General features: G+C 49.2%; 9 protein-coding genes across 9 annotated transcripts; 5 read left to right on the top strand and 4 right to left on the bottom strand.

Annotated features, from left to right (window-relative positions):
• Positions 1-194: 194 nt before the first annotated feature.
• On the top strand, positions 195-1,419 carry HO133_006914 (uncharacterized protein; the record flags this gene model as incomplete). The annotated part of the gene is made up of 3 exons (XM_037297810.1): positions 195-644; positions 706-1,030; positions 1,178-1,419. 3 exons carry the CDS (start codon positions 195-197, stop codon positions 1,417-1,419), a joined length of 1,017 nt encoding a protein of 338 aa, XP_037146879.1.
• A 3,356-nt stretch (positions 1,420-4,775) lies between these two features.
• HO133_006913 (uncharacterized protein) lies at positions 4,776-5,240 on the bottom strand (the record flags this gene model as incomplete). The annotated part of the gene is made up of 2 exons (XM_037297809.1): positions 4,776-4,930; positions 5,060-5,240. 2 exons carry the CDS (start codon positions 5,238-5,240, stop codon positions 4,776-4,778), a joined length of 336 nt encoding a protein of 111 aa, XP_037146878.1.
• Positions 5,241-9,190: 3,950 nt separating this feature from the next.
• HO133_006912 (uncharacterized protein) lies at positions 9,191-10,129 on the top strand (the record flags this gene model as incomplete). Its single annotated transcript, XM_037297808.1, has 2 exons — positions 9,191-9,214; positions 9,575-10,129. The coding sequence occupies 2 exons, from the start codon at positions 9,191-9,193 to the stop codon at positions 10,127-10,129; spliced, it is 579 nt and encodes a 192-aa protein (XP_037146877.1).
• A 2,734-nt stretch (positions 10,130-12,863) lies between these two features.
• HO133_006911 (uncharacterized protein) lies at positions 12,864-13,460 on the bottom strand (the record flags this gene model as incomplete). Its single annotated transcript, XM_037297807.1, has 1 exon — positions 12,864-13,460. The coding sequence occupies one exon, from the start codon at positions 13,458-13,460 to the stop codon at positions 12,864-12,866; it is 597 nt and encodes a 198-aa protein (XP_037146876.1).
• Positions 13,461-14,345: 885 nt separating this feature from the next.
• On the bottom strand, positions 14,346-15,041 carry HO133_006910 (uncharacterized protein; the record flags this gene model as incomplete). Its single annotated transcript, XM_037297806.1, has 2 exons — positions 14,346-14,669; positions 14,760-15,041. The coding sequence occupies 2 exons, from the start codon at positions 15,039-15,041 to the stop codon at positions 14,346-14,348; spliced, it is 606 nt and encodes a 201-aa protein (XP_037146875.1).
• A 1,206-nt stretch (positions 15,042-16,247) lies between these two features.
• Positions 16,248-17,107, bottom strand: HO133_006909 (uncharacterized protein; the record flags this gene model as incomplete). The annotated part of the gene is made up of 3 exons (XM_037297805.1): positions 16,248-16,556; positions 16,863-16,983; positions 17,046-17,107. The coding sequence occupies 3 exons, from the start codon at positions 17,105-17,107 to the stop codon at positions 16,248-16,250; spliced, it is 492 nt and encodes a 163-aa protein (XP_037146874.1).
• Positions 17,108-18,484: 1,377 nt separating this feature from the next.
• On the top strand, positions 18,485-19,287 carry HO133_006908 (uncharacterized protein; the record flags this gene model as incomplete). Its single annotated transcript, XM_037297804.1, has 2 exons — positions 18,485-18,538; positions 18,619-19,287. 2 exons carry the CDS (start codon positions 18,485-18,487, stop codon positions 19,285-19,287), a joined length of 723 nt encoding a protein of 240 aa, XP_037146873.1.
• Positions 19,288-20,124: 837 nt separating this feature from the next.
• Positions 20,125-20,859, top strand: HO133_006907 (uncharacterized protein; the record flags this gene model as incomplete). Its single annotated transcript, XM_037297803.1, has 1 exon — positions 20,125-20,859. One exon carries the CDS (start codon positions 20,125-20,127, stop codon positions 20,857-20,859), a length of 735 nt encoding a protein of 244 aa, XP_037146872.1.
• A 689-nt stretch (positions 20,860-21,548) lies between these two features.
• HO133_006906 (uncharacterized protein) lies at positions 21,549-26,146 on the top strand (the record flags this gene model as incomplete). Its single annotated transcript, XM_037297802.1, has 15 exons — positions 21,549-21,596; positions 21,686-21,784; positions 21,833-22,006; positions 22,053-22,131; positions 22,191-22,405; positions 22,551-22,642; positions 22,730-23,007; positions 23,057-23,078; positions 23,137-23,212; positions 23,266-23,558; positions 23,692-23,714; positions 23,764-23,940; positions 24,000-24,325; positions 24,388-25,944; positions 26,021-26,146. The coding sequence occupies 15 exons, from the start codon at positions 21,549-21,551 to the stop codon at positions 26,144-26,146; spliced, it is 3,585 nt and encodes a 1,194-aa protein (XP_037146871.1).
• Positions 26,147-26,311: the final 165 nt, after the last annotated feature.

Here is a 26,311-nt window from a genome sequence, read left to right as displayed (position 1 = left end):
TCTGTACGGCACACTGTACAAGGATCCCGGCACCAGAAAGTTGCGAGCCCGTTTGTAAAAAGGAGAGTCAATCCCGATTCATGCTGCTGCCGGCGGCGTGGGCCAAGCGGCCATCATGCTTTCGCAGCTTTGTGGTGCCGAGATTTTGATTACCTTGGGCTCTGCGGATAAAGGGGATTTCGTGAAGAATACTTATGGCATTCCTGAAAGTCAACAGTCTTTCGAGCCGAAACACTAATACTGAATCTGGCATTCTCCGCGCAAATAACAACACTAGCGTCGATGTTTTGCTGAACTCGATCGCCGGCGAGAGCTTGCAAGCATCATGGCGTTGTATTGCACCATTGGGTAGGTTTGTGGAAATCGGTAAAGCCGATTCCGTTCAAAACAGCTACCACGAGGTGAAGAGATTTCTCGGCTCGGAAACCTTCGAGGGCGTTGACCTTACAGTCGTGGCAAAGTACGAGCCAGACATTTTCATTAAGCTTCTGACTGAGGTACTTGAGCTTTATCGGACCAGTGCTATCGAAGCCGTCTCGCCCATCACCTCCTTCGGGATGTCTGAGATACAAATCGCCATGAGCCTCATGCAAGGCGGGAAGCATATGGGAAAGAATATTATCCGAAGCCATGGCGACGAGGTCGTACAGATAATGTTCCAAAGTCTGTGTGCCGGGTGGATTCATACCGAAACATGCCATATAGGCACTACCACCTCTCATTTACACAACAATAGCGCATGCAGATGCGTCGTACCCTATCACGGGCGGCACCGGAGGAATAGGACGGTCACTGGCATCCTGGCTTGCCAAGAACGGTGCCAAACACATCGTGCTCGTCTCGCGCAGTGGTTCTAGCAGCGCTTCAGCGCACGCACTTGTCGAAGATATAGACATTCTCGACAATGGCGTTCCTATCGCAGTCCGAAAGTGCGACGTAAGCAATCAAGCGCAATTAGAGGACCTCATAAATGGGATCCAAGGGACGATGCCACCAACAAAAGATGTTTCATGGTGCCATAATGCTCCGCGTCAGGTCATTTGGCTCCCGTCTGCTTGAGCTGTTACCTGACTGTCGGCGGTAGGACGTTCTGTTCGAAAATCCTCCTTCGACGATTGGACCAGCGTAGTGGGACCCAGGGTGGAAGGCGCGTGGAGCCTACGTCATTGTCTTCCAGGGTTTGAGTACTTCATCATGCTGGCATCACTTTATAGCATCGTTGGAACCCGCGGGCAAGCAGCCTACGCAGCAACGAATACTTTTATCGACAGCTTAACGGCTTTTCGTCGCTCTCAAAATCTACTCGCATCGACAATCGACATTGGGTCCTTCGAAGATGTCGGATGTGTAGCTGAGGCAGAACAGGAGCTTCGGGTAGTCTTTAGCCATCTCGCCCGCGACCGGATACAGGAGAAGTAGCTATTCGCTATGGTCCAAAATGCGATTGTTCATGCCTCATCCAGGATCGAGCATGACGGGCAGGCGATGGCCGGTCTCACATTGGTGCCCGATGAGCCTTTGCCATTCTATAGTCCTTCGCTTACTGCATTGGCTGTATTCATCATGTAGAGGTCCAGCTTGGTAGGAAAGGCGTTGCGGGAAGCAGACCAGGATTGAGAGGAAACCTCAGTCAACGGGACGCACGATTCATGCGATATGCCTTAGCATTCGATAGTCATGATCATATTAGGACAGTGGTAGCAGTCAGATCGTTTATTGAATTGAGAGAAGTACCTTATGTTATGTTCAAGCTCTCGCAGTCTCGCAGACCAACTCTTTTACGAGTAGGGGCTGCCAAGAGCCGCTAACGGGAGATCTTCCGGGTACTGCCGACGCCATCTATGCCAAGACTGGCTAACGCGAGCAGTCGCGACATAATTTGAACAATTCCAGTTCACAAGCAGCATATCAACATCATCCAGTCACGTCCTCATCAATTCCATCAAATTCCACCAACTTCCACCACACTCCACATCTCATTCTACTCCACCAACCCCCAACTCCTACTCAGACAGTCACAGTAACAATCATCATTAATTCGCTTCCATCACGGCAACATCGCTGCTGCTGCTCCCGTTACTGTTCACCATCACCAGGTCTCGAGGTAAGTTTCTCGCTCGCGTGCTGCTGTTTCAACGCGCCTAGCCTGACCTCAACTCTCAAGGTTGGATCCACCTCATCCTACCTCTACCTTCCATTCCTGCCTCCAACTAGGCAGTGACTCTACTCGCACGAGCATCGCTCTACATCAACTTCCGTCGAACATCTTGACCGCATGCTGCTGTTGCTTGCCTGGGTTGCCTGATCACCCCCCCGGCTCCATCTGACATCCCTTTGGTGACTCGGCCACCTCCCTCGTCTACCGACCACCTCAGCTGTCAGTGCCCTCCAAGACGTGCAACCTACCTTTTCATTGACTGTGCCCGCGCTGACACTGTGTTTAGATCCATCCTAACTGAGCTCTCCTCACCATACCTCACCTGCATGTCCGCGGTGACGGATCCTACCCCGCCACCCCACCCACAACACGTCAACGAGGTCGTCTTACCTGCATTCTTCCTCCTACCGGCCCTACCTCTACCACCGACACCAAGCTACCTCTCCTCTCGTACGCCACGACTAGCCTTCTAGCTAGTCCCCCGAGCTCATCGCATTCAAGTTTGCTGTCGGCTTTGAGCGACCTCAGCCATCTCGCCCACCGCACTCGCCCGGATCTAGCTAGCATTCGAGCTCATCATAGTCGCGTCTAGTACCTCACTCACCTCAGTGACGCCACAGATCCTGACATGGTACGTACCTAGACCAGCCTACCCGCTCTGGAGCTCATTCTTACAGGTAGTGCAGGAGACACGATCGTCGTCCTTACTCGAGCTATTTCTTTCATATATGCTCCTCTACTCTATGCTTACGCGACGGGAAGGCCGTCAGTTACTCTTCATGGCATGTTCTCAACCTTCTCCATACCGCCCTCTGCTCTTGCTGACGCGTGGCCTACAGGTTGTCGACCTGCTTCATTCCTTCGCTCATGGACTTGGGACGTCCTTAATCTCATCCGGGACGCTGAGGAAGCGGACGGTGCAGCGTAAGCCTTCAATGCTGCCAATCTGTCTGCCTTCCATAACACCAAGAAGACTGAGCGAGCAGCGTAAGTCCACGGGTGCTGCCCATCGCTTGGTAATCTGGTGGGCGACGCTAAGGAAGCGGACGGTGCAGCGTAAGCCTTCAATGCTGCCAATCTGTCTGCCTTCCATAACGCTACGAGGGTCGAGCGAGCGGCGTAAGTCCACGAGTGCCGCTAATCGCTTTGCCTTCCGGTGGGCGTGTTCCTTGACACCGAAGGCTCCGACGGGGCGGCATAAGTCCACAAGTGCCGCTAACCTGTTGGAACCTTGGTGTTCCCCAGGCGGACAGACGGAAAAGCATAAGTCTTCAATGCCGCTGCACTGTTGGTCTAGCTTGGGGCATATGCGAGCGCTGAGGAAAGCGACGGGGCGGCGTAAGTCCACAAGTGCCGCCAACCTGTTGCAACCCCAGCGTCCCCAGGAAGCCTTGACGGAGAGGCATAAGACTTCAAAGCCGCCGATCTGTTGGGCTCTCTTGGGGCAAGGACTGACACCGAGGGGTTTGACGGGACGGCATAAATCCACGAGTGTCGCCAACCTGTTGGAACCTTGGTGTCCCCAGGTAGTACCGACGGAACGGCATCAGCCTTCAACGCCGCCAATCTGTTGGTTACTACCTGGGCTTTCTATACCACTGAGATGGGCGACGGTGAAGCAGAAGTCCTTGAAGGCCGCTGATCTGTTGCAGTCTCGGTGGTCCCCGGCTCCATTGATGGTGCGGCGGAAGTCCCGTAGGGCTGCTAAACTGTCGGTGGGTACTGGGGCATTTTGCTTTTCTTTATGGGTACGGTGCGAGCGACGTAAGATCCCGTATGGGCTGTCAATCGCATCGCGCTTGGTCCGGGTGGCCAAGTGAAAAAATGCCCCATCGTCGTGCTGTGCTTTATGCCGGCCGACGGAGGGGCATCGATAACGGTATTACTGGAGCAGGATTGACGACAGTGGCGCGTCTCGTTACACGTCTTTGCTGCCCACCATCATTTGAGTCAATTTTTCTCCATCCTTCAACTTCGCCTGTTTCTATTTGACCTCGGCGTCTTCTCTAGTTAAGAGATGGGGTGTAGGCATTGTTTTTGCGCCAGCAGCTTTTGAGGCAGCAGGTTTGCGAGGTCCATCACAGTCATAGTCACTGTCAAGCAGCTTGTGAGAGTCCATGATTCAATCATTACACGAAGACCAGCTTTTTGTTTTCCATCAAATTAATGCATCTTAGCGCAGACGTACAGTAACCAACATCAAAGCCAATGGCAGTCAGTAGATCCGTGCAGAAGTTTTTCGCGCGGGAAGGATACAGCATGGTCACTACACTACTACACACCCCAATAATGACACCCGCTTCTCTGAATACCTTACTCTGGCAGACTGTTGGACCCTGTCTAGTAGTTCTGCATGTGTGACCTTTTTCCGGACGTGAAAGACATTCTGAACGTGACATCTCCACAGACGGCAAGGCAATCTTTGGAATATACGTGCACAGTGCTCGAGACAGTAAAGCAGACTGAATCAAGAACCACAACTTTTGAGCAGTGACGGGGAGAAAGACTCTGAAAAACTCTAAGCCACGCACACCAAGGGCAGACCAGAGCCTTCCATTATGAATTTGTTGGACCTCGAACCCCGGACGCATGGTATCCCGTCATGCTCATATCTCAATCACTCCTCATCGCAGACTCCCGATACCTGCACCTGAGGCGGCCCGACATCTACGGTCTCTCCGCCGTGGATGAAAGTATCGCTACCATCGACACCAAAAAAGGAGCAAATAGCACCACCCGCAGAACTGATTTGAGAGACACTGAGAGAGTTGTCTGTGAGCATGATCAGTATCGGCATATACATTTGTTATACGTGACCATAAAGAACCGGCCCTAAGTAGCGCACTGGGCCAGTTTAGGGACCCAAGGTGTTTGGGGCCGTCAGAAGAATCAGAAGCTTACTGATAGTATGAAGGGTATCATCCGTGGGAAAAGCTTGGAAATAGGAAGGTGGATCCGGTCCTGCTCCGATGAAGGTGATGCCAGCTTCGAACTGTCGAGGTTCGGCGTGAGCTGAGTGAGGAGCCGCGTGGCTTGAGGTGATAAAACAGAGGAGGGCGAAGCTGATGGTAAAGCTCTTCATGGTAAGGAGTGGAGGAAAATAATTGATACGTGCAAAGAAACGGACACTATTGTTGGTTCGAGGGATTCGTCGCTGATCTTCCCAAAAAGGATTGAATATTATTAGGATGCGCGTTTAAACATTGAGCTGTTGTCTAAAAGAACCGTCCAAAGTGCCGGTGAATTCAACTCTTAAGTATGCCATGCCCAGACACCGAGGGAGTTACTGAAGCAGAAAACTCCGGATATTCAGTTAGGCAGACATGTCTTCAATTGGACCTGGGTTCCGAACGCAAACCCCCACATGATACGGATACGCCGAAATATTGGCCACAGGGATCGGTCCCTGCAGCAGCTACTGCATGACTGCATACTCATGCGGCCAAAATACTAGTCACGAGTCGATCCAATTTCTCCAGCTTTGAAAGCATCGTGTAGAGATTTCTTGATTCCCACAATCAATTATTGTTTTTCGCAGACTTTCGCTTTTGGTACATAGGAATGGACACAAAAAAGGGTATTCGAATTAAAGCCTTGAGGATTTCCCGAGTGGTTGACCTCTCCGAATCCTGCAAGAGGACTTCAGCGGAACGTACAGCTCCGGTTGACTTGCGCAGTATCAAGCGGTCAGTTGGCTGCCAACTTCCATGGCTGCTTATTTGCAGCTAGGATTCTTCTAGCCGCGTTTGCAGATGAGCAGCAGATCGTCAGCATGAGTAGAAAGTGAAAGCAGAGGCTAGGTGGCGTCCAATAGATATCCAAATCGCACGAATTGCAATGAATGAATAGTAAATTGACATAGATGGGAGTAATGGCGATGAAAATACGAATGAAGATCCCATCTCTTGGCGACGGGGCCATGCTGATTGCTGATGGGGATCTCGCCCCGCAGACGTCATATCCGCTCCTTCCGGCACTAGACAGGTTTAGCAACGAATTTCAAAAGAATGATTCAAAGCGGGAACAGCCCTAGCTTTCTACCGCTAACCCGATTAGGCAATATCACAGATCTCGGCGAAACCTTTATCGAAGAGTTATAAATCTCTTTAAATTTCACTTATTCTTCTTCTTTCATTATATATATATCTTATAAACTTCTTTAATAATAGGGCTCTCGTTATAACGATCTTTATAGTTATATTACTAGGCTATTAAACTATAATCGTTACTATACTACGTTATAGATATATTTCCCTAGTAAAGTATAAGTAAATCGATATTAAGAAGTTATTATAGTTTAACTTATATATACGTATAATATAAAAGATATTAATTAATCTATATACCCGTAGATATCTTATAATAATTATCTATAAAAAATAGAGAAATGCTATATTCTTATAATAAGAAGTATATATATATGGTTTCTCGAATATTGAAAAGAAATAAAGACATCGAGCTAATTAGTGATATATATTCTACGAAATCTTCTACTAAAATAAAAACTTTCGAATAATAAAATAGCTATCGAAATAAGATATCGAACGATTTTAATTTATTTAAATATGTATTATTCGATAGGTGATCTCTATCTATAGAGGTTTAGTTAACTATAATCGACGTAGTAGATCCTTCTCTTATATGCTCATTGCAGTGATATACTATTATATAATATTATCTAGATACGCGGATATAGCAGACCAAATTATAGTGTCGTTCTCCGCCTACTAAGTGGTGATTTAATGTGAGATCGTGAAGAGTATATGTCGTGGGATTTTGGAGAGCTGAGCCGTGTTCTTAATGATGGTAGCCTTATTATCGCTTGGTCTCTCCGTAGTATTCTCCGCATTTGCCTACTGCGGTAATCCCTCCTCTTACTCAACTAAGTTCTCTCCATAGTATTCTCCGCATTTACCTACTGCGGTGGTCCCTTCTCTTACTTAACTGAGTGCTCTAGCTAAATGGTTAACTGAGTGGATAATCAAGTGAATTGATATGAGACTGTGAAGAGTAGACCTATTATATCACTGCTGCTGCTGACTGTCTCCGCAATTCTCTTTGTAGTATATTATTTCTTCTCTTATAGAATATTAGACTAAGTAACTAACTAAGTAGCTGACTGAGTGGATTGATGTGAGATTGTGGAGAGTAGGTCTATTGTGTTACTGCTGCTACTAACTATCTCCGAAATATTCTCCATATTTACCTACTACAGTGATTTCTCCTCTTACTAAGTATCGGATTGATATAAGATCGTGGAGAGTAGGTCTATTATGTTACTGCTGCTACTACTATCTCCGCAATTCTCTTTATAGTGCATTATTTCTCCTCTTATAGAATATTAGACTAAGTGACTAAGTAGCTAACTAAGTGAATTAATATGAGACCGTAGAGAGTAGAGCTATTATATCACTGCTGCTACTAACTATCTTCGTAATTTTAATTTTATATATCTAAATAAGTAGTTACGCTAACGCCGTATAGGGCAACTTTACAATTAAATCACTATTTTATAATATAAAACAGTGATTCAATTTATAGGTGATCGACGAGACTAATAACTACTCTATATAGTTAGCCTATTAGATTATTACCCTTTTCGTTTTAAATCATTCTTTTGAATTACATTGCTAAACCTGTCTACTAGCTCTTAAAGGTAATACTCGTAGTTGATTACAACGACAATATTGTCAATCCTCCCACGCTTAGAATCCACTTCCTCCACATTTCTTGAACATCATCATATCTGACCAGTCTAGGATGCTACTGGGTGAGATATGAATAGGTAATCAGCAGAGTGTTCGGTGAGATCTTATCCGTCACGGCTTACCACGAGGACAACTAGATGACCAAACACCGCTTCGCATAAGCTTACCCGCGCTATGGTTGCTCGTTGCTCTTTAGCCTTCTCTAGCCTTATGCCGGTCCGGGTGAACATCGAGCTCCAGAGTGACTGGCCGAAAGCAAAAGTCATTCCGCGACGGACAAATGGGCCTACTGCTTTCACTTTGACCTGTCCATGCCATTCCCTCAGATGCCGCAGTACCTATAAGAACTCGAGAGTCAGTATACACTAAACAATCTTTGCGATTCATAAGAAAGGTTGCGTCAGGATCTCGCATGCGTCAGCAGTACACAAATGATGATCTTGCGGACCAGCGAAGGCAATAAGATGTCGCGTACTAGTCTCGAATACTGCGAGATCATATCAAAGCAATGGATGCTCCTCAGGAGCTAACTTGTTTGTTGTAGAGACTGAGAAACCTCTGTGTCGCTTACTCCGCGGGTTTTTGACTCGGCCAAAGAGGTGCACGCTCACGAGGGATCTTGCAACACAACGTTAAAAGAAAGAGCGGTTGCTGGCAGGAAAGGTGGGAGAGGTTTGTAGGCGTAGGACTGACTCGCCTGATGAAGGTTCTGAGCATCCAAGCGAGCTTGCCGATACCTCCTCTCTATCTCGAATTATATCCAGCACGCAGTAACTAGTATCCGACGACGCAGCGCGCTCCAACTGGCGACATTACTTCTCGAATAGCCCAATGAAAGACAGAATGTATCACTGCTCGAAGAAGCCACGTCCTTGGCTTCAGCCATCCTCAAACGGCAGACTCACAGTAGTTGCCACTCTAGTTGCTTGCGGCTTCAGGTGACGGAACGCTCTTTCATCGCAGCATCTTGACCTAGGAACACATTTCCGCGGACCAGTAGCAGCCTGGGAATTAGATACGGATTTCGATAGGCGTATTAGAGTAGCGGAGACGTCCCTTGCGCTCGGAGTGGGTTGTCTCGCAGTAGCGAGCAGTCCATGAGGGTATGTGATTATGGCCGTCTAGATTCCATGTCGAAATGGTTCGAGGGTCGACGAGTGACTGCTGTGTGTTTATCGAAAACCGTACTGCAATAGGCATCAGTGATGAGTGTATGCGATGCTCTGGTGAATGACAGCTGACTTAGGAGAAAAGTCCGTCTACATATGGTGCTCTTGTTAAGGGTTTGTCGCAAGCGGAAAGCGCAAATTTAAGTCTTTTCACCATGCGAAAGAAAAGAGAGGTGGAGGTTTGCTCGACGAGAAAATGAGTTCAAGTTTCGACAATCTCGCCGCTCAAACTGGGTATTTTGAATGATGACTCGATTTAGTGGGTAACCTCAAGATCAGAATGGCAGTGATAGCTGAGCATTCAAGTCGTGAAACATTTGATACGCGTCGGGTAACGGTGCAAGTTAATACCCTGACTGGCATCATACCGCTCCAAATATCGACTTGGGTTGTCGTATGCAGGAACAGCCATAAGCGCCTCTTGCGCACGCAGGTGAAACCCGCATTAAACCCTTGAAAAAAAAAGCTCTCAATTCCAGTGACTTGCGTCTTTTTATTCTATCTCAAATGCAATCGGTGCTCTTAGATATTTCTCCCAGTCGGCGATGTTTGCAACGATCTCGCTCCTCCTCGCCACCCTACCTCTATCCCTCTGCGAACCCATATGCCAAGAGCCGCCTCCGCCCACCTCCGACATCCCGAACATCACCGACTGCCACGATCTGATTAACGACATTTACGCCGCTTCCAAGCTCCAAGGCGATGAGCCGATCCTTTGGAGCGAAAGTCCATCCACCTTCGTCAAGAACCGCAAGCTACCGTACTCCTTTAAGAACCTCTTCGCGTCTAGTGATTGCGAATTCATCGTCGATGCGCTTCTTGAAGGAAGTCAGGATACCTTCCCAACGAAGCTCATTGGCGAAGGAGCCGAGCAAATTGTACAGAAGTGTATGGAACTAGGTATTGACGGGGCTGAGACGGTGGGGGCGGTGGCTGTGGGGCCAAAGCGTGTGATTGCTGTTGTTCTGACAAAGAAGGGGCGGAATGGAAGTAATATGAGCGGAGGGACGTTCGAGCTTAACATGACTAACGTGACGTTGCTGGGACCGGGGATCATCTCGGGGCTGAGCCCATCTTTGATCGAAGATGGGTAAAACTCGATAGGCATCCACGTAACCATCTATATCGCTAGATCAACTACCTCAATTCTATCTTTCAATGCTCCAAATAGCATCAAACAATGTTGTTCGCTTCATTCATATGACTATCAGGGACGACAAATTCTCACTCTTTGCACGTCTTGAACTGTCTCTCATCAAGCGCTTTAGCGGTAGTACTAGATGGACCAAGGCAAAGCAGCAGCAGAAATCACCCCGCCGAGCCAAAAACCACTTACGATTTTAAGCCGAGAACTCTTTGCGAGGACGCGTCACCGCAGAGTCTTTCGAGCCACTTTTTTGGGTGTCATTTACAGTCGGCGATCTCTTATGTTGTCAGTTTTTCCTTCCGCTCATCGTGGGCCATCCGAACTTTGTAGGATGAATAGATAGATTACCCGTCAGCTCTCTGAGGGACTGTCGGTAACACAGTGCTAAGCCAGGGTCCTGGAAATACGCGGGGGCTAGGATGGCTGAGGGCCCACAACTTACCATGGACTCTTATCTCGAACTTGTGTGCCATGTTGCAACCGATATACCCTTCGAAGTAACGTGGTCAAATTTGGGTGTATCCCTTCTGATCTGGTCACATACCTGACTAGAAGAATACACCGAAAGGAGAAGGCATTGCCCAGACACGAATTTTCTGATTGGACGCCCAGCTTCCAATATCGGCCTTTTTACGCGATTCTCAACGTTGCTCAGTCAGCGATCCGTACCTGTGAATATGTGCTCCTCCTGGAGTTGAAGTTGCAGCTGGGCAGCAAAAGCTGAATCTACTTTACTAAGGGAAGGGATACGTAACGACGGACCGCGGTAGCAGGAAATCGTGGTACGCGCCCCGGCAAAATCTACGACCTCAGAATTCACGATTGATACACTAATCATCTTTGGTAGACTGGAAGAAGGGGGAGTCAGAGATTATCAGACCAATGCCCGAGGTGTATGAGGGCAATTTGGTGTGTAGAGACGGTCCAGCATGAGCAGTCTAATGAGTCTGACTCGTGGGTTCTCAGGTCAGCATTGAAGGGCACAATATTACCGTTTGCGGAAAATCTGGCCAATGTGAAGTAGAGATTGCTGAAAATGCGATAGGGGACAAGATCCATGGATTTTTCGGAGCGGAACATCATCTTGGTCCGCACACTGTCTTACTTTCTGCAAAATATGTGGCAGACTGACTTAACATTAGTGGTGAGTGTTGCGTTATTCATGGACGTTGCTTGCCCTGCCACGATTATGGATCAAAGCCTCGCAAAGATTGGGGAGTGCCAGTGGCACCAAGAGTAACCGCTGAGACTCGTATTGTGGAAGATCCACGGTGGTAAAGAGGGACCCTATAGTGTCTTTGTGCATGAGCCTAGGTCAGTGGACAGGCCAAATCCTCTCCTTTTCAACCATTGGCCTCAGTACCAGTCGTTTGCATAACAAGGTTTATGACTTCGCAATTTGCAAACCAGTACCAAAGATCAGAAGGCTCCCTACCCCCCGTGTTCGGTTCAAAACGTGCTTTTCCCTGCCAAACCGGCGCTTCATTTCTAACCCGACCGCAGTTCTTGATAACCTTAGTCTTCGTGAGCTCATTCAACACTCCGCAACGTGAAAGTCGAGAAGAACATAAGAGTAATGTAAGTGTCGATTGGCTTCGCTAATGCAGCTTAAAGCTCGTCGGGCAATTTCATTTTTGCCACGAAGAGAAAGGCCACTCAAGAACAGAGATGTTTCGCAAAGTCGCCGTCGCACTGCTCTCCATGATTGTATACACCTTGATTTAGCCGCCTTTATCACATGGGCATGTGGGCACATGGTGTGAAGAGGGATCTAGTTGGTAATTATATAAGAGTGGTGGCTATGAAATCTATCCACTAGTAGGCATAGTTTGAGCGCGAATCCTATGAGCCGACAAACGTCCGACTCGGAGAATCGTTGACACTGGAAGCTACCATTTTTCAAGCCGACGACAAGAGGTATTGCCCAGAGGCCGCCATAGAGTTCTAGGGTTTCTTCCCAGCAGAGATCGAAATAGTAGACCGGAACACTTGCCCGAGAGCGCAGGCTTGGCGGAAGCAGCTCGGTCTGGCAGAATGGGCAGTCTTGGTAGCGCTCACTCGGCGTTGTGCACAGTGCCCACTCAATGATGCATTCCTGACCGAACATGTGTCCACATGCAAGCTTGACGGGTCTGTCGTTTCCTTCGTAGCCACTCCAATATATGGTGCATTTGTTGTTCTCCTTGAGTGTTTTCACTGACGGTTCTGAAAAGCGTTGCTTCAGAATTGCGATGGTGGTGTTCATGGTTGCGAGAATGCTGAAGACGAGGATGCTTAAGGGAACAGGGATTGAGCAGTCTGATTGTTATATCAATTTTAGGAGCAGAGCATGTGTTGATACGGGAGCTTCACCTCTGTCCTGGCTGTGGTATAGCAACAGGAAACTCAGCTCAGTATGGGAGCGCAGAACCATGCGAGTATAAAGTCATGGAGTTGGTACAAAACTAAGGCAAGACTTCTTCATAGGGCAAGTCTGAGGCGGAGGTATCTTGTGTCCCTGCCTTGAGGGGTTTGAAGTGTTGTAAAGTGATAATGAATTTCAAAACTTTCACTGGCAACAAGAGCAATCCCATGACCGATCAAAAGCCGTGTTAAAGTTTGCTCGAATAGATACATCACCAATGTATTGTTGCAATGTCCGATGAAGACAAGCGTTGTACTGTGCAATCTCCTCCACCCTTTCATGAATCTATTTCAAAACCCCCACTCCCCAACTGCATCCGCCACCACCAGCCAGGCCCATCCCAAAAGTTGAACGCCGTTGCGTAGTACCTTTCGCCAACGATCAGGAATAACCTCAACCCCTCAACGACATCTTTCAATTTGCCCCAATTGAAATACATCCCAGTATACTCGACACTACTAACCACGAAATAGAAGCCGTCGCCCAGCGTCCATCCGAATCTTTGTCTGCCAGCAATTATGTCGAGACCGGGGAAAGCTTCTTCGCCGTCCCTGAGAATGCCTTCATCAATGGCGTGCTGAATTACGGCGATGAGGCCGCCCATGCTCATTGGGTCGAGGCGGTGGCGGGGGAGACCAAAGCCTAGGCGGAGGTACATTGGACTGTTAGGCACGGAGAAGCCATAGGGAAGTAGTGTGGCCAGAGCAGAGACGTCAGAGATGTTCGAAACCAATGTTGCGTTGTAGACAGATGAAGGGTTGAGCAGCGGTAGATTCAAATTCCTGGTGAAAGGTTTTGTAACCCCCAAGGGTTCGGCCACGATGCCGCATGGTAGAAGCGTGAGAAGCACGAGTGACAACAGATTGAAGAGCATGATCTTTAGATGGATGGGTAGTAGTCCAGGTATCAAGAAATCTCAGAGGTCTTGATCTAACGCAGTGTGGAACAGAATCACGACATACACGCGGAAATTTGAGAGGGCGCTAATGGCCGGGTAGAAGCGAATGTGGGAGCCCCGAACCAATTGAGGAATGAGGCTCAAGCACGCCGATAGTTTGTTTGCTACCATAAGTCATATGTGCGTCTCTCAGCGGTTTCTCACCATGAACTACTTGCCAAAAGGATGCCTGGGTACGGCCGACGCTACAGTATCGCCCACGACAATTTTCGTTTTTCAATGACTTCGAAAACTTCCACCTCCATCCTTGGAGATGTCTCCGGCTAAGAAGCAGCGACACCCCTGTGAATCTTTGATCGCCCTGAAGTCCCAGAGAGTCTTCGGGAGATTGATGTTCTAGTCGCTGCTCTTGAGACTTCTTAAACTGCTGCCAATGGAGATGGGCATGGGAGACTTGAGCAATTGAATCGATAGGCCAAGTCTTGAGAAGTATGACAGAAAGAGGAGCTCGAAACGCTCTAGGGGTGGGTGGGTAATACTTGCCTTATCGTACCGTTCGTGAAGGAATGTCATGACACATGTGCCTGCTCGAAATTCTGGCGGTGACAAAGACGGCATACCTCAGACGCTTAGTTGAAATATCGGTGTCCTTGCAACAGGCTGTGCAAGCCTGCACTTTCTCGATAGAAAGCTACGGATGTTGCACGACTAAGGCAAGATAATTTGTCTCATATCTTCAATAATGTTTTTCAGATATAACAAGCCACTGATCTATATCGCTTTGAAATCGAACGCAGCGGTGGGACATGGTTACATGGAATCCCTCCCCGCCTGCCTCTAGTCCCACGTCGGCGTTCCTTTCTAGGCATCTGCGTCGATAGTCTTGGGCTTGGGGAATTTGAAAAAACATTTCCCGAAGTCGATCCTCCTGTTCACTCGTGTATATGGAATCTTGACGGTGCCGTGAACCTCGAAACAAAGATCTACGAAATTTGGATCGGGATCGTCCCTCGGAAAAAGTCCTGCCTGTCCGTTGATGTACTTCTTATCAATGGTGAAACTGCAAGAATGTTTATCCACCTCTAGGAGATTACACCTATAGATGCCCTCATCGTAGTTGAACACGAGCACGCTGATCCAAACTTGGAAGACCAAGGTCAATTCCGAGTCGAGTTCACCTTTGATCTGCAAGGTGGAGGTTAGTGAAATGTTACAGTCACGAAGCGGTCAAGCGCCTCGAGTCTCTCTCCCCGATTTTTGCAGCTTTCAACATACCTCAAACACAACGACGCCGCCCGGTAGCTCAAGGAAGCAATCGAATGGGTAGGTTTCTTGATTTGTGGTGAGACCTGCAGATTCCAGATAGGACTCCGGGATGGCAGGAGTGCTGGGGAATGTATTATTGAGACTGGAAGTAAAATGAAAAGGATCATCATCATCGTGTTTGCAATATGTAGCCCGGCCGAGCGAAATCGTCGATAGGTTCTGAGGGGTCAGAAGATTTAGTTGACCAGTCCCGCTGGTCGTAGAACCGCTCGAGGGAGGAGTGGCAGCCATGGCGACAGTTGGTAATAAAAGCCATAGCGGCTTTAATTGGTGTAAGAAGAGCTGCATGATCGGAGAATTGCAAAAATGTCAAAACACGAAAAAGAATACCTGCTAGTGGCCATGAATGAATGCAAAGGGACAGCTGACCGTTTATAGAAGTGCGCATGAGGCCTCGAAGAACGCATATAAGAGTATCCGCGCGGATTGGCGACCCTTTGACTCTTGAGATGAGTTGAGACACCCACGGGCGGCAATTATCCTGGGACAGTTTCGTACCCTTAGCGTGTGAGCGATATAAAACGTGACTTTGTGATTGGAGAGGACCTACCGACACACATTGTAGCTGTTTCTGTCGGAGCTGAAATAATAAGGCAATGTTTTGAGAAGTAGCCGCGGCAATAGCAAAGGCGACTAGAGTGGCCACATCATCATTGCGCAGCGGCAAGCGGCAAACGGCAAACGGCCGACAGCTTCAAACAGTCCAAGTGTACGAGTACTAAGTTGGACTCCATCATCAGGTCAAGAAAGAAGCATGCTGCGAGTCTGAAACCCCACCACTTGACTGTTTGGAACAACCTGACATTACCAACGTTTGCGCCGCCGCAAAAGGCCAAGATGTTTCTTCGGTAAATACATTGTATTTGTCATTCGCTGATCGCAGAAAGCAACGGACAAAGGTCACGAGCTGCTAGCGATGGCGCATGCGATTCGCGAAGCCAAGCTGTCATACCGGAACAAGGTAAATTTTCTAATTGGGAATGCTCTGCGTACATGTCCATCTCTTGCTTTTCAGGACTCAATGTCTGGCACCAGGGTAGCAACGAAGGGATTTCTTGAAGACATGTGCGTGCATGCCGACGGCAATTCGTTTTGAAAGGCAGGATCGCTGCGATGTCGCCGAATTGAGGCTGAGATGCGAGCATTTGAGCATGCGCGCGCCACCAAAGGAATACTTCAAAAGCTTCAGAATACAGCTTGTCACATAAGGGTCGAAAATCCCGAAAGTAGGACACAGAGGTACCCAGAGAGTTCATGGGAAACGCCACTCCTCTGACCGATCTCGGTTTTCCTTGACCTTGGTCAATAACATTTTCAAATGGGTCTAACCAATAACACGCTGGCAGAGACTGTCATTGTTTCGCAGAAACGGTGCTTTATGCGGAATAATTCAATAAGTCTTTTCAAAATCCTGCTAATGACCCTCCGCTAATGCTACTACAACATGCCTCCCACATCCCACTCGTTGTCTTTCCCGAAGCTGTCCTTGTATTCTTCGCCGTATCTAATTTCTGCAAGGGGCCCTAATTCCCCTATGCTGCCCTCTTTTCCGGCCTGCTCCTCAGCAATGGCGCCTGCAATCTCCTCCCGTCCCTCGAATATGGCCACAACGTTAGCCAGAGTCTCATCGTTGTCCGCCTTGCTCTGGTCGTTCTTCAAAACTTTGCTTTTTTGTACGGCTATCCTCTTGGTGCGCTCGACTTTCTTCTCGCGCTCGGCCTCGTTGCCCTCCTGTATAGTCTTTTTCTACAGTCCTTCGAGCAATTTCACCCTCGCCCCTACTTCCTGTCTTACGTCAGGCTCACTCCGATACGCAAGCAAGAATGGCTCGGAGAAGCTTTTCAGATGCAAGTTCGCCGTACCCTGAGCGGTTGCCCTCACCCTCTGCCAACCTGGGCCATGGCCCGTCATATGCCATCCGTCCATCTGATGCAGCCCGCAACTGCAGATGCTGCACTCGCAGGCTAAGAACAGCAGAGCGCGGCACCTTTCGTGCATCAACACACACAGGATATTGTGCACTGATCGGGGTTGATTAGACGACGGGCGCACTATACGAATCCACATTGATGGTCCGCTCTCGAGAGCATTCTTCTTCATTTGCCAGTCCATATGACCAGGGATAAGATTCGCAAAGGCATCCTCGATTTGGTTTGTTGTGAACTCGTTTGCCCTGAAGTTGAATCCGTCAGTGTGCGAGTTGAAAACGACCTTGAAGGATGCAGGGTGGCTCACGAGTGTCTTGTCTCGACAGGAGCATGACTCACACTCGCCGCAGGGCTGATCCATAGGAACATGGGCAGCCATTGTGGGGATCATTCTCATGAACAAAGCTTAGGCGAGGGTAAGTCAGGCTTTAAGGTGCAGATCGACTAGCGAAAGGCAACGGCGTGGAGGTGTTCGGAGACTGGATTGGAGGGAAGCAGAAAAATTGGACAAAAGTGGCGTGAGTAGGAAGTAGATGCTCGGGCATCTTCATTTCTATAAGAGGCAGGTGTCTTGAGGCGGTGCTATGTGTTGAGAAAGAAGTGTTATGGGGACGGAGATGTTAGAGGAGAGGGGATATAACGAAAGCAACAACACATCTGGTACGGTCTTCTCTCTTTGATGATCGCTGTTGCTGTGCGCCACACAGGCGCCGTCTTTACACTTTTTTTTAGTATTCTTCCCTTGATACACTCCAGAGCCTCCATCAGGTCAGGTGACTGCTTCTCTGGTCCAGCTCTCTTGATCATGGCGCATATGCACGCCATATGCTCGCCCGATGCACCTAATACTCTCCCGCGCTCCAATCCGTTAGAAACATCGCCGGCACAAGCAAGGGTTTCGAATTGTTCCTCCTCAGTCTGCTCCTTCTCGATCTTGGTCAAGATCTCAGCCTTTTCTTCCCCCCTCTTTGCTCGCTCAAGCCTTTTCAGCTCCGCTGATTCACTTCCCTGCTGCGAACTGTTTCCATGTAGTCCATAGAGCATCTTCGCGGTCTTCTTTCTCTCGCCTTCAACCTGCGCCTCACGCAGATAGCACAGTATGATAGGCACGAAAAACCCGTCCTCATTGAGATATAGATTTCATGCGTCAAAGTAAAAGGAATGTTCGAGACAGTCTTGGGTTTGCCGACCGTAGGGCGAACGATACCAATCCAAAACTTCGTTTCTTGATTGGTGTCTTCCGCCGGCTCAGCCCATCCGACCGCGCCCTGTTTCCGTCCTTTCTGACACTCTTCTACCCACTCTACACTACACCTATCTTGGAGAGCTCTCAGAAACGGAAAGTCGTCAAGGACAGAAAACGAGTCCTTTAGATCGAATTCAGAGTCGCGCCACGGTCGGCCATCAAGCAGCTCTAGAACTAGCGAATGCCAGCGAGCGCACGCCTGTCTCTCATCCCGAAATCCACATTGCCGGGTATCAGCTTCTCAAAGGTGACAGCTAGTTTGAGTGGCCGAATAGTCGTTCGCTTCGAATGTGATCCCGAGGTTGAGATGGCTTTGAAGGGCATTGAGTGGTAACCAGGGTGTTGCCGAATGATACACTATTCGCACCAATTGCACAGGAGGCCAGGGGAAAAGTACGAAGCCATTCTCGAAAGACGTCCTCGGGTGAGCCTGGGATAAGAAACGGTAATGACACACGAGCTTTGAGGGTGTCCCGGACCGAGAGATTGAGGAGAAAGGAATGGAGATATTCGGAGACCGAGCTAGACAAAACGAAGCCTTCCAGGAAATGCAGGTCTGACCAGACGCGGATGCTCGGGCATTGAGTGTTAGAAAGCAGGTGTGCCGTGGTCGTGTGGAGTGTTGAGATGGAAGGATTCTGAGGAACGAACTGACAAGGAGATGCGAGAAGAGTTTCTCGGAGTGGAGAAAGTGTTAGTTCAGCAGTTCCAAGGAACGCTCGAAAGTGTGAGACTGGGGAAAATCAACGATGACTACACCATCACATCGCTGCGTGAGCTTCATGTGCTAAAAGACATCTCAATCGACATCCGGCAGCTATTCGCAGCGGACTCCGAGTGCCGATCAACAGCACTCGTCAACCTAAGCGACACGCTGCCTGCCTCAATCGAGACGGTCAAAGTCATAGGCGGCATATACAGCATGATGAGCGACTTCGAAGCCTCAACCCTTGAAACAGGGCTCATTGCGTTTGTAAAGGCCAAGATCCCTGAGAACCCCAGTCTCAGAGCCATCTGCGTTCGCGAGTTGTACATTGAGAGGGGCAAAGGGTACAAGAACCCTCGGTTCCGGTCAGATATGTTGCGAAAAGAGTGTGAGAGGAACGGAGTGGCTCTGAGCGATTGTACGGAGCAGCCGTGCTCGACGTGCGTTGCTCGGCCGCCTGTGGTGAGTGAGGAGTTGGACGAAGGGGAAGTTACGTGCGGGGGTGACGATTACGATGAAGAGAACAAGGAGGACAAAGAGGATAGCGAAACGAATGGCGACGAAGATAGAGATGAAGAGAGAGGTGATATTTCATAGGTTACAGTGTTTCCCGCCTCAGCTGAAGGCTGCTTCGCGCGTCGTCTCGTTAGACTTGTTCAATATCTGGGAAGCTGTGACGGGAAGGCTACCACTGAGGTCTTCTTGCGATTCTCGATGTCTGGTTCATCCATTAAAGGTTACGTCGAGTTGAACGCGCATCGCTCGACTAGCTTATTCCGATTTGGAACTGTCTTCGTAATCACCCCACACGTTTTGTAAACGCTCCTCTCTCATCTGTCCTCAACTTAAAATCGGATCAATGCAGAAGATTCTCTTTCTCTCTTGCCGGATCTGCCTCCCCACAAGATGCTTAATCAGGCTGGGTGACATAGTCATACAGCAAATGCATGCGAGCTTTGCAAGAGTGGCATTGGGGGTGCGAGAAGGGAGGAGGCAAGCGGTCCATGAAGCAATGTGTGCGGCAGAGGGAAGTAGGAAGGGAAGGCAATATCTGCTTTGCAATAAGAATAATACCGAGACTTCTTCAAGATCCTCATGTCTTGTACATACAACATACTGCGATCAGATCTCGCACTGCCGTCCAACTTCATGTTAATGAGCAAGGCAGTCAAAAACTACCACAGAAGACTTGGCACAAGAACTACAACTTTGATTTTTCCGTCAGGGAAAAGCTTTCTCGGATCAGAGTCGGATGTGGGATATGCAGCATGCCGTCTCCCCCCGATAAACTCCGCAATGTAGAAACATCTACCAACGAGACTTTGACAAATTCATCTACACTCAGCAAACTCGACCCCTAAAGTCACCACTTGATAGCATTACCAAGTAAACATGTCGACCCAATACGATGACATCGGAGCCACTTAAGAGGAGATGAGGCAGCTGCCCATTGCGATACTTCAAGACGCAAACGTCGAAGCAGCCGTAGCACCATTCATCAAAGGTGCCAAGGTCTTAGACCTAGCTTGTGGGACGGGTTACTACTCCAAGAAATTTCTCAAATGGGGTGCGAAGCAGGTTGTTGGTGTTGACATCTCGAAGGGAATGGTAGGTGCTGCGAAGGCCACGTCAGCCACTCTGGATGGATTGAGTTTCCACGTTGCAGATTGCTCCGTTCCAATACGGTACGAAGACGGGCCATTCGACGTGGTGTTTGGAGCCTGGCTGTTGAACTATGCATCTAATGGCACGGAAATGGCACACATGTTTCACAACGCTTCGGTGAATTTGAAGGGGAGCGGACACTTCATTGGCGTCACGCCGCCTCCCACGAATGACCCACGAGGACATGTTGAGACGGCATTGGCGGCTCGACCAGCACAGTATGGTGACGTTGTCGTGACTATTATAAAGGACGTTGAAGAAGGGGTCGCCACGCATTTGGATGCAACGATGAAAACGGGCAAGGTTGAGTTCGATGCGTACCATTTAATCAAGAACGTGTACGAGAGCTTCGCGTTAGAGGGCAGGCTGGTGGGCGCTTTGACTTGGCGGCCGGTGGATAGCCCGGATATTCATAGCGATGTTCTGGAAAGCCTCCGCAGTTCCTCTTGGGGTAATTATCTGACGGTACCACATTTCAGCGTGCTAGTCGTTGCAAAGGCGTAAGGCATACTTCGTCAGACGGGAGAGGGTTCCACGGACATGTAAGGTTGTTGAACGCTGTTGTATTTGCACGGAAGCTGGCGGATAAGGGTGATAATCATGTTTCGATAATGTCTTGGTGGGAAGAGGCTGGATGATTTGCAGTGCTGGCGGACTCGACCTAGGGTAACTCGACTTACCTCAATCACATATCTGTTAAACGGTTGGGAGGAAGCGAAGACATCTGTTCCCCTATGAGCGAGCAGAAGACATTTTTCAAGTCTACAAGATCAATAGGCTCTGTTGGTGGCAGTGTTTCCTTGAGGAGAGGATGCGAAAGAGTGCAGGAACATGTAGTGCCAGACCCTTTGATGACATTGAGTGCAAATTAAGTATAGTATAGCAGGTCTTGTGGAAGAGAGAAAAAGTGTACCAGTACCAATACCGGTACTTTCTCACGCTAATCCCGTACTGGTTGGCTCAAGCATAGATAGACGGACCGAGCCGCTCTCCGATGGTGGGGCACTGGAGAATCTTCGGAAGTCAATTAATTTCAGCTCAAAATTTTCGGGTCGCATGTCACATACGAAATTTCTTTTTTGGTCAACCAATCCGCCCATTTCTTCTCGCCCATTCCTCTTGCTGTCTCAAGCATCCAATTGCCCCCATTTTTGCCTGCCTTTGGACCACCTTCCCACCCCAAGACCCTGCCGATGTTATTGAGTGCAAGTATCCTGGGCTGCCGTCCAGTCCTTGTAAGAGTGGGTTTCGAAGACTGCGGAAATCCAGGAGGAGAGTCACACCTTGCTGGATTATCGTAAGAGGAGGAATATATCTTACGAGGTTACAGGACTCAATTCTCCTCCGCTTGGTCTCCGATGGCGCTCAAGTGCCTGGAGAGGCCCTCGAGGAGGCTCCTCCAGCGATGCTACTCTACAATCAGCTCTCAGTCGCTGGTAAAGTCTGGACCCTCTAAAGTATGCTACCCTCCGGTCAGCACATCACGGACACCTTCTTCGACAAGATACTTTACGTCGGTCTCCCTCGCACCACGATTCGCTCGACGCAGGGCTCCCTCTGTGCCTCCCTCCACGGGCCCCTCGAAGCACCATTCTACACGAAGCATCTCAAGCACTGCGATCCGATTCGCGACACCCCAAGAGGCCCAAGGGTCCAAAATCACAGCTTCATACATTGCTAATGCGGGGGAGCTCCAGTTGGTAGATGTTAAGAAGGTCTTGGTGATTGGGAGTGGGGGCCTGAGCATTGGACAAGCAGGAGAGTTCGATTACTCTGGTATTCGACAGTCGGCTGTGCTCCTCATGTGGGTGTATGCTGACCTCGCGGGTGCATAGGTTCGCAAGCGCTCAAAGCACTAAAAGAAGAGAACGTCGCCTCGGTCCTTATCAATCCCAATATCGCCACAATACAGACAGACCATAAGCTGGCAGATGAAGTCTATTACCTTCCCGTCACACCGGAGTACGTCACTTTTGTGATTGAAAAGGAAAGGCCTGATGGAATTATGTTGGCATTCGGAGGTCAGACGGCCCTGAATCTCGGTGTGCAGGTGCGTCATCTCCAGCATCTCCCCAGTCGATTGAAGCAAAGATCCGAGATGGGATAGGTTCCGGGAGTGCTCATCTCCTCAGACATGTGTTACAACTCATAGCTCGTTCTCAATAAGCCATACTGACTCCGAGACCCATATACAGATGGATAGGATGGGCATCTTCGAGAAATATGGCGTCAAGGTCCTAGGAACAAGCATTAAAACACTAGAGACAAGCGAAGATCGAGACCTATTGTACGTGATATCCACTCTGGTACGATCACACAAGGAACGGGAATTGGAACGTTTTCGCGAGAGCAATTGCTGATAAGGGTCTGACAGTTCGAAAGCACTGAAAGAGATAGACATACCTATTGCCGAGAGTATCGCCGCGAACACTGTGGATGAGGCGCTTGAAGCTGCAGAGGCCGTTGGCTACCCGATCATTGTACGATCCGCTTACGCCCTGGGAGGCCTGGGCAGTGGTTTCGCCAACAATTCGGAGGAGCTTCATAATCTATCTGCGAGGTCGCTATCACTGTCGCCTCAAATCCTGGTCGAGAAATCCCTGAAGGGCTGGAAGGAGGCAGAGTATGAGGTCGTACGTGACAGGGCGAATAGTAAGTCTTGCTAGCGTCTATAACATGTTTTAAGCACTGACAGCGACAGATTGTATTACTGTCTGCAACATGTATGCCTATACACCAGATGGAACATGCTAAAATCAAAGCACTAAAGTGATGTGACAGGGAAAACTTTGACCCTCTTGGAGTCCATACGGGGGACAGTATAGTGATAGCACCGTCGCAAACTCTTAGTGATGAAGTAATCAGCTCGCAATTCTCCTCTTCGATTGCGACAGACTAAACCTAGACCAGGAGTATCATATGCTTCGCACAGCGGCAATCAAGATCGTTCGCCATCTAGGCGTGTGCGGTGAATGCAACGTGCAATATGCTTTGCAGCCAGATGGTCTCGATTACCGAGTCATCGAAGTCAATGCCCGTCTATCTCGGTCCTCTGCTCTGGCTTCCAAAGCTACTGCTTACCCACTTGCCTATGTCGCCGCTAAGCTGGGCTTGGGCTACACCTTGCCTCAGCTACCGAACGCCGTCACGAAAACCACCACAGCCAACTTCGAGCCGAGTTTGGACTATGTTGTAACAAAAATGTGAGTTTCCTCGGGAACGTCTCTTTGCAATCTTTGGTTGGAAGAGATATCTGAAGCGTTGCGTTCCTCGGATCGTCCCGACTTTTCTTCCACGACGTTCATTTGTAGTGTGCTGACATCGCTTCTTGAATAGACCTCGCTGGGACTTGAAGAAATGTACGTGGGCCTAGGAAATTGTCATTCTGAAGCTAACGGTCCTGAACAGTCCAGCATGTTGACCGTCACATCGGATCTGCGATGAGAAGTGTCGGAGAGGTAATGGCCATAGGCAGAACCTGGCAGGAGAGCATCCAGAAAGCAATCAGACAAGTCGATCCTAGCTACAACGGATTTCAAGGAGACAAGTTCGATGACTTAGACGATGCTCTACGAAACCCAACAGGTACGAGTCTCTTCAACTCCGTATACGCCAAAATGTCGTTCACTAACCCAAGTCCCAAGATCGCCGCTGGCTTGCCGTTGGGCAAGCTTTGATGCATGAGAATTACACTGTTGACCAAGTTCACGACCTGACCAAGATTGACAAATGGTTCCTTTACAAACTGATGGACATTGTGGATACGCAACACGAGTTAGAAGATGTTGGCAGTCTGTTCGGATTGAGGAAGGATCTGGTGCTCAAAGCGAAACAGCAAGGCTTCAGTGACATCCAAATTGCGCTTGCCGTTGGTTGTACCGAAGACGAAGTACGTGCTCGAAGGAAGAGCATGGGCTTGAAACCTTGGGTCAAAAAGATCGACACCTTGGCTGCTGAGTTCCCTGCTGAGGTACGTGCATGAACCACTTCAATGCATCGAGGGACATCATCGCTAATGATTTCTACTACTAGACTAACTACCTCTACACAACTTACAATGCTTCCAGCCACGACGTGACATTTGATGATCATGGCACAATCATCCTCGGAAGCGGTGTTTACCGAATCGGAAGTTCGGTCGAGTTCGATTGGTGCGCGGTCAATGCTACTCTTGCTCTCAAGGCCATGGGGAAACCAACAGTCATGATCAATTACAACCCAGAAACCTACTCTACCGACTTTGACACTGCCGACAAGCTCTATTTCGAAGAGCTCAGCTACGAGCGGGTCATGGATATTTACGAGTTGGAGTCCGCAGCCAATGTAGTGGTATCAGTCGGCGGCCAGCTTCCGCAAAATATTGCGCTGCGATTGCAAGAGACCGGCCACGCAAAGGTCCTCGGCACGGATCCTTTGGATATCGACCGCGCTGAGGATCGTTCCAAGTTCTCCGAAATACTTGACAGCATTGGTGTCGACCAGCCAGCGTGGGCCGAGCTGAAATCAGTCCCTGAGGCTGAGGCTTTTGCAGATAGGGTGGGTTACCCGGTCCTTTGCCGACCCAGCTACGTTCTTTCCGGAGCAGCGATGAACGTGATACGCAGCCATGGAGACCTGAAAGAAAAATTGCTAAACGCAAGCTCCGTATCTGGTGATCATCCAGTGGTCATCACCAAGTTCATTGAAGGGGCACAGGAGATTGATGTGGATGCCGTTGGTTCTGCGGGAAAGCTACTTGTCCATTCAGTGGCTGAACATGTGGAGAACGCCGGCGTTCACAGTGGTGACGCGACACTAGTCCTCCCACCCGTGAACCTTGATGACCGTACCATGGCTCGCATCAAAGAAGTTGCTGAGAAGGTAGCCAAGGCTTGGTCCATCACCGGTCCCTTCAACATGCAAATAATCAAAGCGGACGACCCAGAAGGTGGTGAGCCTGCTCTCAAGGTCATCGAATGCAATCTCCGAGCCTCTAGATCCTTCCCTTTCGTCAGCAAAGTCCTCGGGACGAACTTCATTGACGTTGCCACCAAAGCCCTTGCTGGCCAGGACATCCCTGAGCCAGTAGACCTAATGGCCAAGAAGAGAGATTACGTTGCGACAAAAGTATCGCAATTCTCCTGGGGTCGTCTGCCCGGAGCAGACCCTTTTCTTGGCGTGGAAATGGCCAGTACCGGCGAGATGGCCTGTTTCGGTAAGGACCTGGTCGAAGCATACTGGACGTCTCTCCAATCGACCATGAACTTCCGGTTGCCTTTACCCGGAGAGGGTCTTCTTTTCGGTGGTGATGTCTCCAAGCCGCAATTGGCCGGCATCGTCGATTACCTGAAGCCGCTCGGATACAAATTCTTCGCCGCTAACCAAGAAGTGAAGGACCATCTCGAATCGACAGTCAAGGATGGATGCGAAGTAAAGGTCATCGAGTTCCCCACAGAGGATAAACGCGCTTTGAGAGAAGTGTTCAGAGAATACGACGTCCGGGGCGTTTTCAACCTCGCTGCTGCTAGAGCGGAGAGCCTACTGGATCAGGACTACGTGATGCGCAGGAACGCGGTTGACTTTGGTGTGCCTTTGTTCATGGAACCTCAGGTGAGACTGGCATTGCCTTTTCAGAGTTTCTTGACTGTGACTCACTTGCGCATGCTAACGGATGTAAAACCCCCAGACTGCGCTCCTCTTTGCCCGAGCTATGAGTGAAAAGATACCTCTGCGGAAGAAAGGTGAAGTGCCGAGTGAAGTCAGAAGATGGAGTGACTTCGCAGGAGGACACGTTCTGGGATCTTCGAAATGAAAAGCCACAGCTTGTCGACACGTGCCTTGAAAGATATCTATGCGCTAAATATGGAGGAGACTGCGTGACAAAATTGACGACATAGATTGGAAATGTGTAGTCATCTTGAGCGGAGACGGGGATGAGAGGAGGGGAATATGTGACGTGTATTTAAAAACCATAGGA

The sequence above is a fragment of the Letharia lupina genome, assembly GCF_014066315.1.
Source record: "Letharia lupina isolate WasteWater1 chromosome Unknown contig_28, whole genome shotgun sequence".
Taxonomy (NCBI): domain Eukaryota; kingdom Fungi; phylum Ascomycota; class Lecanoromycetes; order Lecanorales; family Parmeliaceae; genus Letharia; species Letharia lupina.
Note: the sequence above shows the minus strand (reverse complement) of the source record. Positions and strands in the feature narration are given on the sequence as shown.